General features: G+C 32.3%; 2 protein-coding genes across 2 annotated transcripts in view; one reads left to right on the top strand and one right to left on the bottom strand.

The window, feature by feature from the left end:
- LOC135137061 (uncharacterized) overlaps nt 1-14,753 on the top strand; it is a 60,900-nt gene extending 46,147 nt beyond the window's left edge. The window contains exons 6-9 of the mRNA XM_064066598.1: nt 350-528; nt 638-880; nt 14,271-14,441; nt 14,496-14,753. Coding sequence (XP_063922668.1) covers nt 350-528; nt 638-880; nt 14,271-14,441; nt 14,496-14,753 — 851 coding nt within the window. The remainder of the gene's footprint in view (nt 1-349; nt 529-637; nt 881-14,270; nt 14,442-14,495) is intronic.
- LOC135136882 (cuticle protein 8-like) lies at nt 6,117-6,524 on the bottom strand (the record flags this gene model as incomplete). Its single annotated transcript, XM_064066341.1, has 2 exons — nt 6,117-6,368; nt 6,420-6,524. Coding segments are annotated over 2 exons (357 nt in total), but the record flags the coding sequence as incomplete, so codon positions are not given.

Below are 14,753 nucleotides of genomic sequence, written 5' to 3'. Positions count from 1 at the left end.
GAGCACCCGGGGTACCACCAAACCAGTACAACTCAAATCAATCAACCGCAACCAACACAATGTTCGCTAAAGTGAGTGTCCGACCAGTGAAGTGCCCAATTATTTATTAATTTGTTGTAGATTTTAAGTGTGTCGTTGCTGGTGGCGTACGTCAACGCCGCCCCCCAACACTACCACCAGGCAGACCAAGGACACGCCACTTCGTACTCTTCGGTCACCACGCACCTGCAAGGACACGGCGCTGTCGTCCAAGCCGCCCCCGTCCTTGTAAAAACCGCCCCCGTCCTCGTCAAAGCCGCCCCCGTGGTAGCCGTTCACTCCGCAGGTCACTCTAACATCGGAATAGGACATGTCGCCGCCCCCGTGGTTCATGCCGCCCCTGTTGTCCATGCCGCCCCTGTTATCCATGCCGCTCCTGTAGTGCACGCCGCCCCCGTGGTAGCCGTTCACTCCGCAGGTCACGCACAGTCGTACTCTAACATCGGAATAGGACATGTCGCCGCCCCTGTTGTCCATGCCGCTCCTGTAGTGCATGCCGCCCCCGTTATTGCTCATGCTGCCCCCGCCCACCACGCAGTCGACTACTACGTAAGTACCTTCAGTGTACATACTCAAACTAAATGTGGTACTATTCCAGGCTCACCCCAAATATGAGTTCCAGTACGGCGTACAGGATCATCATACTGGTGATATTAAGTCTCAGCACGAAACCAGAGATGGGGATGTTGTGAAGGGTGAATATTCTCTTCATGAACCCGATGGTACCGTTCTTAAGGTTCAGTACACCGCTGATAAGCACAATGGATTCAACGCTGTGGTACATAGGGAAGGACATGCTGCTCATCCTCAGCATGTTGCCAAGGCTGTAGTGGCAGTACCTGTTCATCATCATTAGGGTTACTAGATGGTGGTACCTTGTTGCATCGTCATTTTATTTTATCATGTTTCATTGTGGTTGTTTTACATGAATAAATTTATTTTTGTATTATTTTTACGTATGAATTTTTGTTATTACCCCTTTTTGTGGAAATTTGAAGTACTCTGGTATTTTCGAAGTTTTTAAAATCCCTACAGCTCAAAAACAATTAATTAGGACAGATGGCAAAACATTGCGTTTTCGTCTTAGTAGTACTCAATTCTGACGATTATTTTTATTTTCATTTTAATTTTAATTTCGAATAACGATTGAGTACTTTCGATTTTCAATTTTCGAATACCAGTTTTCGATATTCAGTGTTAGACTTCTTCAAATTTTCGATCTTTCGATTTTTTAATTTTTCGATTTCTCAATTTTCCGATGTTTCAGTTTTTCTCCTCTTCAGTTTTACGAAGTTTAAATATTTAGATTTTTCAATTTTTCAGTTTTTGACGTTTCTAAAATTTCAATTTTTCGATTTTCAATTAATCGATTTTTTGATTTTACCATTTCTCGACGTCATCTCGACTTTCGATTATTTCGATTTTTCACTCCCTCAATTCATCAATTTTTCGATTTCTGGGTTTTTGAATTTTTGTATCTCAAGTTTTGTAATTTTTTACTTTTTCCATTCTTCAATTTTTCTTTCATTTTTTCAATTTTTCGATATTTAAATTTTGGAATTTTTTTGTATTTCGATTTTTCGACTTTTCGATTTTTCAACTTCTGGATTTTTCGATTTCTCGATTTTTTACTTTTTCTACTTGTCAATTTAGATTTTTCAACTTCTTGATGGTTTGATTTCTCAATAGTCAATGTTTTGACTTCCTTGTTTTAAATTTTCTGTTTTTAATTTTTCGATATTTCAAATTTTCGATATTTCGATTTTTTTGATTTCTCGATTTATCGAGATTTGGATGTTTTGATGGTTCTTAATTGTTAAGTGTCTCGATTTATCAATTTTTCAATTTTTTTTTTATTTTGGCCTATTTTGGTTTCCCAATTTTCGACTTCTTGACTTTTCGACTTCTCGATTTCTCGATCTTTTGATATATCGATTTCTTGATATGGTCCTCAATTTTTTTCATGTTTTGATTTCTCAACTTTTCGATTTTCGACTTCCCGGTTTTACATTTTGCTTTTTTTTTCAATATTTTAGTTTTTTTGGAATTTTTTAAGTTCTCGATTTATGACATTCAGACGTTTTGATACTTTGATTGTTGAAAATTTTGGTTTATTAATTTTTGGACCTTACGACCTCTATATTTCTCGATTTTGGATTTTTCAATTTCTCGATGTTTCAGTTTATGAATTATTCGAGTTTTTCAATTTTTAAATATCTCAATTTTTGCGATATTTCACTTTTTTCATTTTTCAGTCTTTCCTTCGTTTTTTCACTTTTTCGATACTTATGTTTTGTATTTTTTAATATTTCGATTCTTCGACTTTTCGCATTTTCGACTTCTGGATTTTTCGATTTCTCGATTCTTTACTTTTTCTGCTTGTCAGTTGGATTTTCCAGCTTTTTGATATTTCGATTTCTCAATCTTTCAATGTTGTGACTTTATCGTTTTAAATTTTCTGTTTTTCAATTTTTCGATCTTTCAAATTTTCGATATTTCGATTTTTTAATTTCTCGATTTATCGAGATTTGTGGGTTTTTCGAATTTCTACTTTTCGGTTTTCCGAGTTTTCGATATTCCAATTTTTCGATATTTTGATTTTTAAATTATCTAGTTTTTCAATTTTCGATTTTTTAAATTTTTGGCGGTTCGATTTCCCGGTTTTAAATTTTGGAATTTTTTACTTTACCGATTTTTTGATGTTTAGATTTCTTAATTCTTCCAATATTTCAGTTCTTCCATATTTCTATTTTTCAATTTTCCGATTTCTCAGATTTTCTTTCATTTTTTCGATTTTTCGATATTTCTGGTTTGGGATTTTTTAATATTTCGATTCTTCGCCTTTTCGATTTTTCGATTTGAATGTTTTAACTTTTTGGTTTTAAATTTTCTGTTTTTCAATTTTTAGATCTTTCAAATTTTCGATATCTAGATTTTTTGATTTCTCGATTTACCGAGATTTGTCGGTTGTTCGGTTTTTTACTTTTCGGCTTTTCGAGTTTTCCATATTCCAATTTTTCGATGTTTTGGTTTTTAAATTACCTAATTTTTCAATTTTTCGATTTTTTAAATTTTGGCGTCTCGATTTTCCGGTTTTTAAATTTTGGAATTTTTCACTTTATCGATTTTTTGATATTTAGATTTTTCAATTTTTCCAATATTTCAGTTCTTCGATATTTCTATTTTTCAATTTTCCGATTTTTTAGTTTTTCTTTAATTTTTTCTGGTTTGGGATTTTTTAATATTTCGATTATTCGCCTTTTCGATTTTTCGATTTCAATGTTTTGACTTCTTGGTTTTAAATTTTCTGTTTTTCAATTGTTCATTTTCGATATTTCGATTTTTTGAGTTCTCGATTTATCGATTTTTAAATTTTTAATTTTTCCATTTTTCGATTTTGACCTATTTTGGTGTCCCAATTTTTCGATTTTTGACTTCTAGACGTTTCAACTTTTCGACTTTTTGATTTCTCACGTTCTCGATCTTCTCATTTTTCGATTTCTTGATGCTTCAGTTTTTGAATCTTTCGGTGTTTCGATTTTTTGGCTTTTCGATTTTACAATTTTTCAATGTTTAACTATTTGATTTTTGGATTTTGGTCTCTTGTCTTCTCAGTTCTTCGATTTATTGACTTCTTGAACTTTGGACTTCTCGATCTTGACATTTCAATTTTTCAACTTTTCGGCTTTTTACATTCTAGACTTTTCACCTTTTTGATGTTTTGATTTCTCGACTTTTCGGTTTTTAACTTGCCGATTTTACATTTTTCTTTTTTTTAAATGTTTCAATTTTTTGGTTTCTCCATTTTTTGGAGATTAGAACGTTTCGATGTTTGATTGTTCAAAATCTCGATTTATCAATTTTTGGACTTTTCGATTTCACGATGTTTCAGTTTTTGAATTTTTCGATGTTTCGATTTTTCAATTACTCGGTTTTTCGATTTTTTAATTTTCGGCTTTTCGAGTTTTCGATATCCCAATTTTTCGATGTTTTGATTTTTACATTATATAATTTTTAAATTTTTCGATATTTTAAATTTTGGCGTTGCGATTTTTCGGTTTTTAAATTTTGGAATTTTTCACATAACCGATTGTTTGATATTTAGATTTCTCAATTTTTTGATTTTTTAGTTCTTCGATACTTATTTGCCATTTTTCAATTATTTGAATTTTTACTTTTTCCATTCAGTTTTTCTTTCATTTTTTCAATTTTTCGATATTTCAGTTTTGGGATTTTTTAATGTTTCAATTCTTGATGTTTCGCTTTCTCAATGTTCAATGTTTTGACTTTCTGGTTTTAAATTTTCTGTTTTTTAATTTTTCGATTTTTCAAATTTTCGTTATTTCGATTTTTTGATTTCTCGATTTCTCGAGATTTGGTTGTTTTGATGTTTTTTAATTCTTCTGTGTCTCGATTTAGTTTTCCAATTTTTCGATTTTTGACTTCTTGACTTTTCAACTTCTCGACTTTTTGACTTCTCGAGTTCTCGATCTTCCGATTTTTCGATTTCTTGATGTTTCAGTTTTTGAATTATTTACTTTCCCCATTTATCAAGATTAGGTTCGAAGTTTTGATTGTTCAAAATTTCGATTTATCAATTTTTCGACTTTCCGACTTTTCGATTTCTCGATCTTTTGATTTTTCGATTTCTCATTGTTTCACTTTATGAATTTTTAGATATTTCAATTTTTCAATTTCTCAGTTTTTCGATTTTTTCCTTTTCGGCTTTTCGATTTCGATATTCCAATTTTTCGACGTTTTGATTTTTAAATTACTAAATTTTTTAATTTTTTGATTTTTTGAATTTTGGCGTTTCGATTTCTCAATTTTAAATTTTGGAATTTTTCACTGTACTGATTTTTAATATTTGGATTTCTCAATTTTTCGATTTTTCAGTTCTTTGATATTTTTATTTTTCAATTTTTCGATATTTCAGTTTTGAGACTTTTTGATATTTCGATTTCTCGATTTTTTAATTTTATTATTTGTCAATTTAGATTTTTCAACTTCTTGATGGTTTGATTTCTCAATAATCAATGTTTCGACTTCCCGGTTTTACATTTTTCTTTTCTTAATTTTTGAATATTTTAGTTTTCCGATTTTTGAATTTTTATGTGTTCAACTTCTCGATTTCTCGAACTTTTGAATTTTCTCGATATTTCAGTTTATGAATTTTTCGATGTTTCGATTTTTTAAATTTTGGCGTTTCGATTTCTCGGTTGTTACATTTTGGAATTTTTCAGTTTATCGATTTTTTGATATTTCGATTTCTCAATTTTTCGATTTTTAAAATTCTACATTTTTCGATTATTCATTTTTTCGTTCTCAGGTGACGGACTATTAATATTTGTGATTTGTTTGTCAGGTTGGCAACATATTTAAAATTTTAGGCTACCATCTTCTTAGTGGTTGCTTACATTGCCGTCAGTAATTCAGGATTGCCAACCCAAAAATTTTCTTCACTCATTAGTAATCACCCGGTATTTTGATAATTCTTACAATCACTTAGTATGATTTCGACACTGACGCCAGTTCTGACGACATTTTTTTTTGTTTCTTTTCTAAGTTGAGATTTTTTGACAATCTTATAAATATTTTAATATGATTTTGTCGATTGTTCCTATTTCTTCGGCTTTCTTTTCCTATTCGGATTCAAAGGTAATGCAGTACTAAATAATTGAGATATAAAAATTCTGTTGACGTAATCGGCACAAATTTCGCACATCAAAATTTAAAAAATATTAATAAACATCGCACAAATTACTTTCCAGTCGTTATTTGCTCCGTTTTTATCACTAATTAGTTTTATTTTATTATCAACTTAATTATGAAGTTACATAAAAAATGTTCTTAATTTTCACGACTAAATTCATTAATTAAGTGTTAAATACCTCAAAATTAACGACTACAAAAAACTGAACCCGATACGTAATTAGAACACTTTTTTATATATTTTTTTGCGATAAAAAGACACATATTTAGTCAAAATATATTTTTATTAATAATATATCTACATATAAAATATACAAATCTCTCAACAATTTAACAACAACGTGGCACATTTAACCCTTCAACCCCTAATGATGGACGGGTACCGCCACCACATGCTGCACGTGCTGGGGATGAGCCGCATGTCCGTGTCTCTGAACCACCGCATTGAACCCGCTGTGCTTATCAGCGGTGTAGTGGACAGTCAAGACGGTACCGTCGGGTTCATGAAGGGAGTAGGAACCCTTGACGACATCCCCATCCCTGGTCTCTTCCTGCTGCTTAATATCGCCAGTGTGATGATCCTCAACTCCGTACTTGAAAGCATACTTGGGGTGGTGCTGTAACAACAAAAATGAGTACCGGGGGTACTTTTAGACTATGGCACGTACGTGAGGTTCCTCGTGGTGAACGGGGACGGCGTGCACCACTGGTAATGCGTGGACGACAGGAGCGACGTGGACGGCGGGGGCGGCGACTACGTGGCCGATGTCGAGGGTGGCGAAGGACTGGGCGGAGTGGACGGCGGGCGCTGCGGCGATGGCGACGTGGCCGCTGTCGTGGCCGTGGCCGTAGGTGTGTTGTTGTTTGACGGTGTAGGAGACGCCTTGGGGGGCGGCGGTGGCGTAGAGTGCCAGGAGGGATAAGCCCACGAGCTATTAATTGATATTAGTACCTAATGGATGTAATTGTGTATTTAGGTAAGTACTTACTTTGGTAAACATTTTGTTTGTTTTGTTGTTTGGTCGAGGATCAAGTTTGAACTGATTGGAATTTTGGCGGGCCGGTTTTTATACGTGTTTGCTAAAATACACATTCACTGGTTGAATTGGGTTTGTTTTAGGTGATAATGGTTGTGTAAGGCGGTTGGTAATGAAAATTGGTAGATAGTTTTTAGCGAAGCGGGAAATAGGAGTATGAATATTTGTAAGATTATGTGTGTTGTTAGTCGATATTAAAATTGTTACATACTTGGCTAGAATTTAATAAATGCAGAAAGTATATTAAATCCTCTAAGATGTTTAAAAATTTTAGATCTATTTCTGGGTTTACAATTTTAACAGAAAATAACCCAGTTTTGAATTTCCTGAAATATTGACAAATTTGAAAATTTTGAAGTGCAATAATAATTAAACTTGAAACTGTTATAACATTTTAAAATTTATCTTCTCGTTTTCTCGATCATTAGCGACATTTTCTTGTGAATTTTGACATCAAGCTTTCTTTCTTCGAAAATTTACACCGATTTTCATGAAGTATGGCAATTTTTATGAATTAAAAAGAAACACATTTAATCGGAATTTTTAATTCGTGTCTATGAAAACATATATTTTTCGAGTCAACATATCAAGACCTACATTCCTGAATTTTTTGCGAATTTTTGGGCAACTTTTGCAAACCTCAATTTTGCCACCATTTTTGGACCATTTTCACGTTTTTTTTTTAAATTTCATTTTTAATCCTAATGTTTTCGAAATTTTTAACCCGGGACTATAAACTTGCTAATTTTTCGAATCAACACGTAAGAATTGTTTTATTTTTTGGGAATTTTTGGACAACTTTTCCAATCGCTTGATTTTTCGATACCTATCCTCCCACTTTGACAAGCTTTTCTTTGAAAATTCGCACGGATTTTCCAGAATCGGAAATTCAAATATGACATTTTTACGATTTTTAAAAAATTTCACTTTCAATTCGAATTTTTGGAAATTTTTAATCCTGATCTATGAACACGTTATAATTTTCTTATCAGCACCTTAAGATTCCAGAATTTTCAGAGAATTTTTGGATAACTTTTCCAAAGTTTTTTGAAATTATCCACAATTTTTCAAACTTTTTCGAAAATTAGCTGAAGCCATTTTCTTGTAAATTTCGACATCCAGAAGTCATTTGTGGCTTTGACTCTTAGGAAATTCAAACCATTTTTCCAAAATACTTCATTGAAATGTGGTAAATTTTATAATTTTTAAAAATATTTTTTTCATTCCAAGTTTCCCGGAAATTTTTCATCTAGGACTATAAAAGCGATGTATTTTTCGAATTAGGACGCCAAGATGTACAATCGAGAATTTTTTGAGAATTTTTGGACAACTTCTCCAAACACTCAGTTTTTCGACCATTTTCGAAAATCAGCTAAAGACATTTTCGTGTAGATTTCGACATCCAGGAGTCATTTTTGGCTTCGCTTCTTCGAAAATTCACACCGATTTTTGAGAATCAGGAACTGAAATATGCCAATTTTTACACTTTAAAAAAATTTGACTTTCAATCCAAATTTTTTGGAAATTTTTAATCCGAAACTATGAACACGCTAAATTTTTCGAATCAGCACCTCAAGATCTATATTCCAGAAGTTTCTGAGTATTTCTAGACAACTTTTCCAAGTACTCAATTTTTCGACAATTTTTTGACCATTTACTTTTTCTTTGAAAATTCCCATGGGATTTTCCAGAATCGCTAATTTTACGATTTAAAAAAAAATGGAGAAATTTTTAAACCAGGACTATCAACATAATATATTTTCCGAATAAAGACGTCAAGACCTACTGTCAAGAATTTTTGCAGGATTTTTGGACAACTTTTTCAAACGCTCAATTTTTCGACGATTTTCTAAAACTTTTCCAAATGTTTAATTTCTTGATACCCACATTTTGACATTTTTTGAAAATTTTGAAAATTTTAAGACAACTTTTTAAACCGCTCAGTTTTTCGATAGTTCTTGTTTTTGACATTTTCGACAATTTTCTGATCACTTTTAAAAATCAGCTAAAGATATTTTCTTGTAGATTTCGACATTCAGAAGTAATTTTCGGCGTCGTCTCTTCGGAAATTCACATCGATTTTCTAGAATCGCAATTTTTACAATTTCTAAAAAATTACATTTTCAATCCGAAATTTTGGGAAATTTTGAATCCGGGACTATGAACATTCTATATTTTTCGAACCAATACGTCAAGATCTACATTCCAAAATTTTCTGAGAATTTTTGGACAAGTTTTCCAAACCCGCAGTTTTTTGACATTTTCAAAAATTTTTCTACCATTTTCTAAAATTAGCCAAAGATCTCTTCTTGTAGATTCCGACATCCAGAAATGATGTTCGCCTTTGTATCTTCGAAAATTCCCACCGATTGTCCAGAATCGGTATTAGAAATTTGGCAGTTTTTACAATTTTTAAAAAAATTTTAATCGAAATTTTTGGAAAATTTTTAATCCTGATCTATGAAAACGTTATATTTTTCGAATCAGCACGTTAAAATTCCAGAATTTCCTGACAATTTTTGGATAACTTTTCCAAAATCCAGTTTTTGGATAATCTCCATTTTGACATTTTCCACAATTTTTCGATCATTTTTGAAAATCGGCTAAAGACATTTTCTTGTAAATTGTGACATCCAGAAGTCATTTTTGGCTTCGTTTCTTCGAAAATTTCCGCCGATTTTCAAGATTTGCCAACCGTAATGTGACAATTTTTAAGATTTAAAAAAAAATCACATTCAATCCAAATTTTCCGGAAATTTTTAATTCAGGGCTATGAAATGCTATATTTTTCGAATCAACACGTCAAAACCTACATTTCAAAATTTTTTGATAATTTTTGGACAACTTTTCAAAAAGCTCAATTTTTCGACCTTTTCGAAAGTCAAATAAAAATATTTTCTTGTAGATTTTCACTTTCAATCGAAATTTTTAGAAATTTTTTTATTCTGATCTATGAATACGTTATGGTTTTCTAATCAGCACCTAAAGATTCCAGAATTTCCAGAGAATCTTTGGATAACTTTACCAAAGTTCAGTTTTTGGAAAATCTTCATTTTGAAATTTTCCACAATTTTTCGATCATTTTCGAAAATCATCTAAAGACATTTTCCTGTAGATTCCGGCATCCAAAAGTCATTTTCGGCTTCGTTTCTTCAAAAATTTCCGCCGAATTTCAAGATTTGCCAACTGAAATATGACAGCTTTTAAGATTTAGAAAAAAATCACATTCAATCCGAATTTTCCGGAAATTTTTAATTCAGGGCTATGAAAACGTATATTTTTCGAATCAACACGTCAAAACCAACATTTTAGAATTTTTTGGTAATTTTTGGACAACTTTTCAAAAGGTCAATTATTCGACTTTTTCGAAAATCAAGTAAAAATATATTATTGTAGATTTTGGCATCCAGAAGACATTTTCGATTTCGTCTCTTGGGAAATTCGCACCGATTTTCCGGAATCGTAATTTTAATTTAAAAATTGTATTAAAAAACCTTTTTTTAATCTAGGACCATGAACATGCTACATTTTTTTCAGATCAACACGTCAAGATCTATACTCCAGAATATTTTTGAAAATTTTTGGACAACTTCTCCAAAGGCTTAATTTTTCGACATTTTGAAGAATTTTTCGACCATTTTCGAAAATTAGCTAAATATATTTTCTTGTAGATTTCAGTATCCAGAGATCATTTTCGGGCTCATCTCTTCAAAAATTCCCACCGATTTTCTAGAACCGGTTATTGAATTAGACAATTTTTACAATTTTAAAAAAAAATTATACTCAATCCGAATTTTCCGGGTATTTTTAAAGATGTGGGTACATTTCAGAATTTTTTGATAAGTTTTGGGCCACTTTTGCAATTTTTCGATTATTTTCGAAAATTAGCTAAAGATACTTTCGGCTTCATTTTTTCGAAAATTCCCACCGATTTTCCAGAATTGGTAACAGAAATTAGGCAATTTTTAGGATTTTTAAAAAATTTCACTTTCAATCGAAATTTTTCGAAATTTTCAATCCTGACTTATGAAAACGTTATAATTTTTTAATCAGCACCTTACGATTCCAGAATTTCCTGAGAATTTTTTGGTAACTTTTCCAAAGTTCAGTTTTTCGAAAATCTACATTTTGACATTTTCACAATTTTGCGATCATTTTCGAAAATCAGCAAAATACATTTTCTTGTATATTTCGACATCCAGGAGTCATTTTTGACTTTGTTTCTTCGAAAATTGCCACTGATTTTCAAGATTTGGCAACTGAAATATGACGATTTTTAAAATTAAAAAAAAATCACATTCAATCCGAATTTCCCCGAAATTTTTACAAGGCTATGAAAAACTATATTTTTTGAATCAACACGTCAAAACCTATATTACAAAACTTTTTGGTAATTTTTGGACAACTTTTCAAAAAGCTCAACTTTTCGACCTTTTCGAAAATCAAATAAAAACATTTTCTTGTAGATTTGAACATCCAGAAGACATTTGCGGTTTCGTCTCTTAGGAAATTTCCACCGACTTTCCGAAATCGTATTTACGATTAAAAAAAAAATCTTTTGAATCCGAATTTTTGGAAAATTTTTAATCCGGCAACATGAACAATCGAACATTCTATATTTTTTTAACCAATACGTCAAGATCTACATTCCAGAATTTTTGGATAACTTTTCCAAAGTCCAGTTTTTCGATAATTTTCATTTTGACATTTTCCACAATTTTTCGATCATTTTCGAAAAACATCTAAAGACATTTTCCTGTAGATTCCTGCATCCAAAAGTCATTTTCGGCTTCGATTCTTAGAAAATTTCCACCGATTTTCAAAACTTGCCAACTGAAATATGACAGCTTTTAAAATTAAAAAAAAAATCACATTCAATCCGAATTTTCAGGAAATTTTTAGTTCAGGGCTATGAAAATGTATATTTTTCGAATCAATACGTCAAAACCTACATTTTAGAATTTTTTGGTAATTCTTAGACAACTGTTCTAAAGGACAATTTTTCTACTTTTTCGAAAATCAAGTAAAAATATTTTCTTGTAGATTTTGACATCCAGAAGACATTTTCGGTTTGGTCTCTTGCGAAATTCGCACCGATTTTCCGGAATCGTAATTTTTACAAATATTAAAAAACCTTTTGAATCCGAATTTTTGGAAAATTTTTAATCTAGGACTATGAACATTTTTGAAAATTTTTGGATAACTTCTCCAGAGGCTTAATTTTTCGACATTTTCAACAATTTTTCGACCATTTTCGAAAATTAGCTGAAGATATTTTCGGTTTCGTCTTTTCGAAAATTCCCACCGATTTTCCAGAATCGGTAATTGAAATTTGGCAATTTTTACAATTATTAAAAAAATTCACTTTCAATCGAAACTTTTCGAAAATTTTTAATCCTGATCTATGAACACGTTCTAATCAGCACCTTAGATTTCAGAATTTCCTGAGAAGATTTGGATAATTTTTCCAAAGTTCAGTTTTTCGAAAATCCCCATTTTGACATTTTCCACAATTTTTCGATCATTTTCGAAAAACAGTTAAAGACATTTTCCTGTAGATAGCGGCATCCAAACGTCATTTTCGGCTTCGTTTCTTCGAAAATTTCCGCCGACTGTCAAGATTTTCCAACTGAAATATGACAATTTCTAACATTAAAAAAAATCACATTCATCCGAATTTTCCGGAAATTTTTAATTCAGGGCTATGAAAAACTATATTTTTCGAATCAACACGTAAAAATCTTTATTCCAGAATTTTTTAGTAATTTTTGGAATTTAAAAAAAAATCCTTTTGAATCCGAATTTTTGGAAAATTTTGAATCTAGGACTATGAAGATGCTACATTTTTTCGAATCAACACGTCAAGATCTATACTCCAGAATATTTTTGAAAATTTTTGGATAACTTTTCTAGACTTAATTTTTCAATACCTACTCTCCCATTTTGACATTTTCGACCATTTTTCAACCATCTTCGAAAACTAGCAAAAAATATTTTCTTGTAGATTTCAACGTCCAGAAATCATTTTCGAATTCCGACCGTTTTTCCAAAATCATGAATTGAATATGGTAATTTTTCCGATTTTTAAAGAAATTAATTTTCAGTCGAAATTTTCCGGAAATCTTTAATCCGGAAACACGCCATATATTTTTCGAATTAGCACATCAAGATCTACATTCGAGAATTTTTGGACGAAACACGAAGGACGAAGGACGAAGGACTAAGGACAAAGGACGAAGGACGAAGGGATTTTTTTCACTTAGCTTACATTCGGGAAAAAAATTTTGAGAAATCTCTAAACTCTAAAATTATGATAAGTTTCTTGGTAATTTTATATTCAGAAATTTTTATATTTTATATATTTTTGCTGCCCCTGAAAAAAATTGTATTTTTAGCTGTTATTATTACGTTTATTTTTATTACACTTAAAGTGCATCAGATTTTATAATTCTAACTGAAGGAATTGTAGTGTGAAAAAAATCTTTAGTGGGTAAACTTTCATACTTTTAGAAGCTTTCATATGATCTCGTCGTAAATTTAACATTTGGTAAAAGTTCTGATTGACCTCTGCTGAGCATGAAATTGCCAATTACACAGCCAACAAATGAATCAAATCTTCCATTACAACACAAAAGATACCAAAGTTATCCGATTTAAGACCGAATTTGACAAAAAAAAGGAAAAAAATTCTGTGTACATCTTTTTTGTACATTTAGACGATTCTGATTCAGCAAAAAAACATCAGCAGGTTAAAACCATGTAACCAAAGCTTCTACTTTTTGCAGTCCTAAAAATAGTCAAATTGGCATAATCTACCACATCGATCTTATCACTCCAGACTCCACCCATCGACGCAACCGCTCCACAAACCCCCACCGCCCATAAATCAAAATCAAAACCCGCTCGTTTCTCCCAAATTCCTCCATCTCAGTTTCACAACAAGGAACTTCTAATTTCGGAAACGAGGTTGTCACCCGATCCAAAAAAAATGTCTATGTTTACGCACACATTTTAATTAATCGTAAAAAGTGAAATTTACGACCGTAGGTGTCCCGCAATCATATACCGCACGACCGAATTGTCCATACTAGGTCAGCAGCCTCAACATTCCTTTTTTTTCAGTTCGTCGCCCATTAATCAGTCATGCGCCATTATGTAAAATTATTTCAAGAACGTACGCGTGTCTTGTGTCGGAACGAACCGACTTGTCATACAATTATGTAATTGTCTACGACAAAATTCATAATTTGTGAATGTTTAATTTTTTCTCATGTATATAAAGCTCGCTGGGCAATGGCTGACCAGTTCGAGTCGAGCAGCCAAGCGAAACGAAAATGTTTGCCAAAGTATGTTATCTCTGTTGTGCGCTTTTTCATTGTAAAATTTGTTATTTTGTTGTTGTAGATTGTGGGTGTTTGTTTGTTGGTGGCCACAGTTGGAGCGCAGTACTACGGAGGACATGGAGTGTCCTACACAGTGAAGCAACAACACTCGTATGGACACCCGGTTAAGCACGTGCCTGTGGTCCACGCCGCCCCCGTTGTTCACGCCGCTCCCATTGTACACGCCGCCCCCATCGTGCACGCCGCCCCTGTTGTTCACGCGGTTCCAGTAGTGCATGCTGCTCCAGTTCATCACGAAGATCACCATTATGTGAGTGTTTTTTTTTGTCATTTTTTCCCAATTTTTTTTATTTTATTGTTGTAGGCTCCTCCTAAGTACGCTTTCAAATACGGAGTTCAGGACCATCACACTGGTGATATTAAGCAGCAAGAGGAGACTAGAGATGGGGATGTTGTGAAGGGTTCTTACTCTCTCCATGAACCCGATGGTACCATCTTGACTGTTCACTACACTGCTGATAAGCACAGTGGGTTCAATGCGGTGGTTCAGAGGTCTGGACATGCTGCACACCCACAACATGTTCAAAAAGCTGTAGTCGCTGTACCTGTTCATCATTATTGA

Source organism: Zophobas morio, unplaced genomic scaffold (assembly GCF_036711695.1).
Source record: "Zophobas morio isolate AGI-343-1 ecotype UQ-CSIRO unplaced genomic scaffold, CSIRO_AGI_Zmor_V1 ptg000028l, whole genome shotgun sequence".
NCBI lineage: Eukaryota > Metazoa > Arthropoda > Insecta > Coleoptera > Tenebrionidae > Zophobas > Zophobas morio.
The sequence above is the reverse complement of the archived record's forward strand: the minus strand, read 5'-3'. Positions and strand labels throughout refer to the sequence as shown.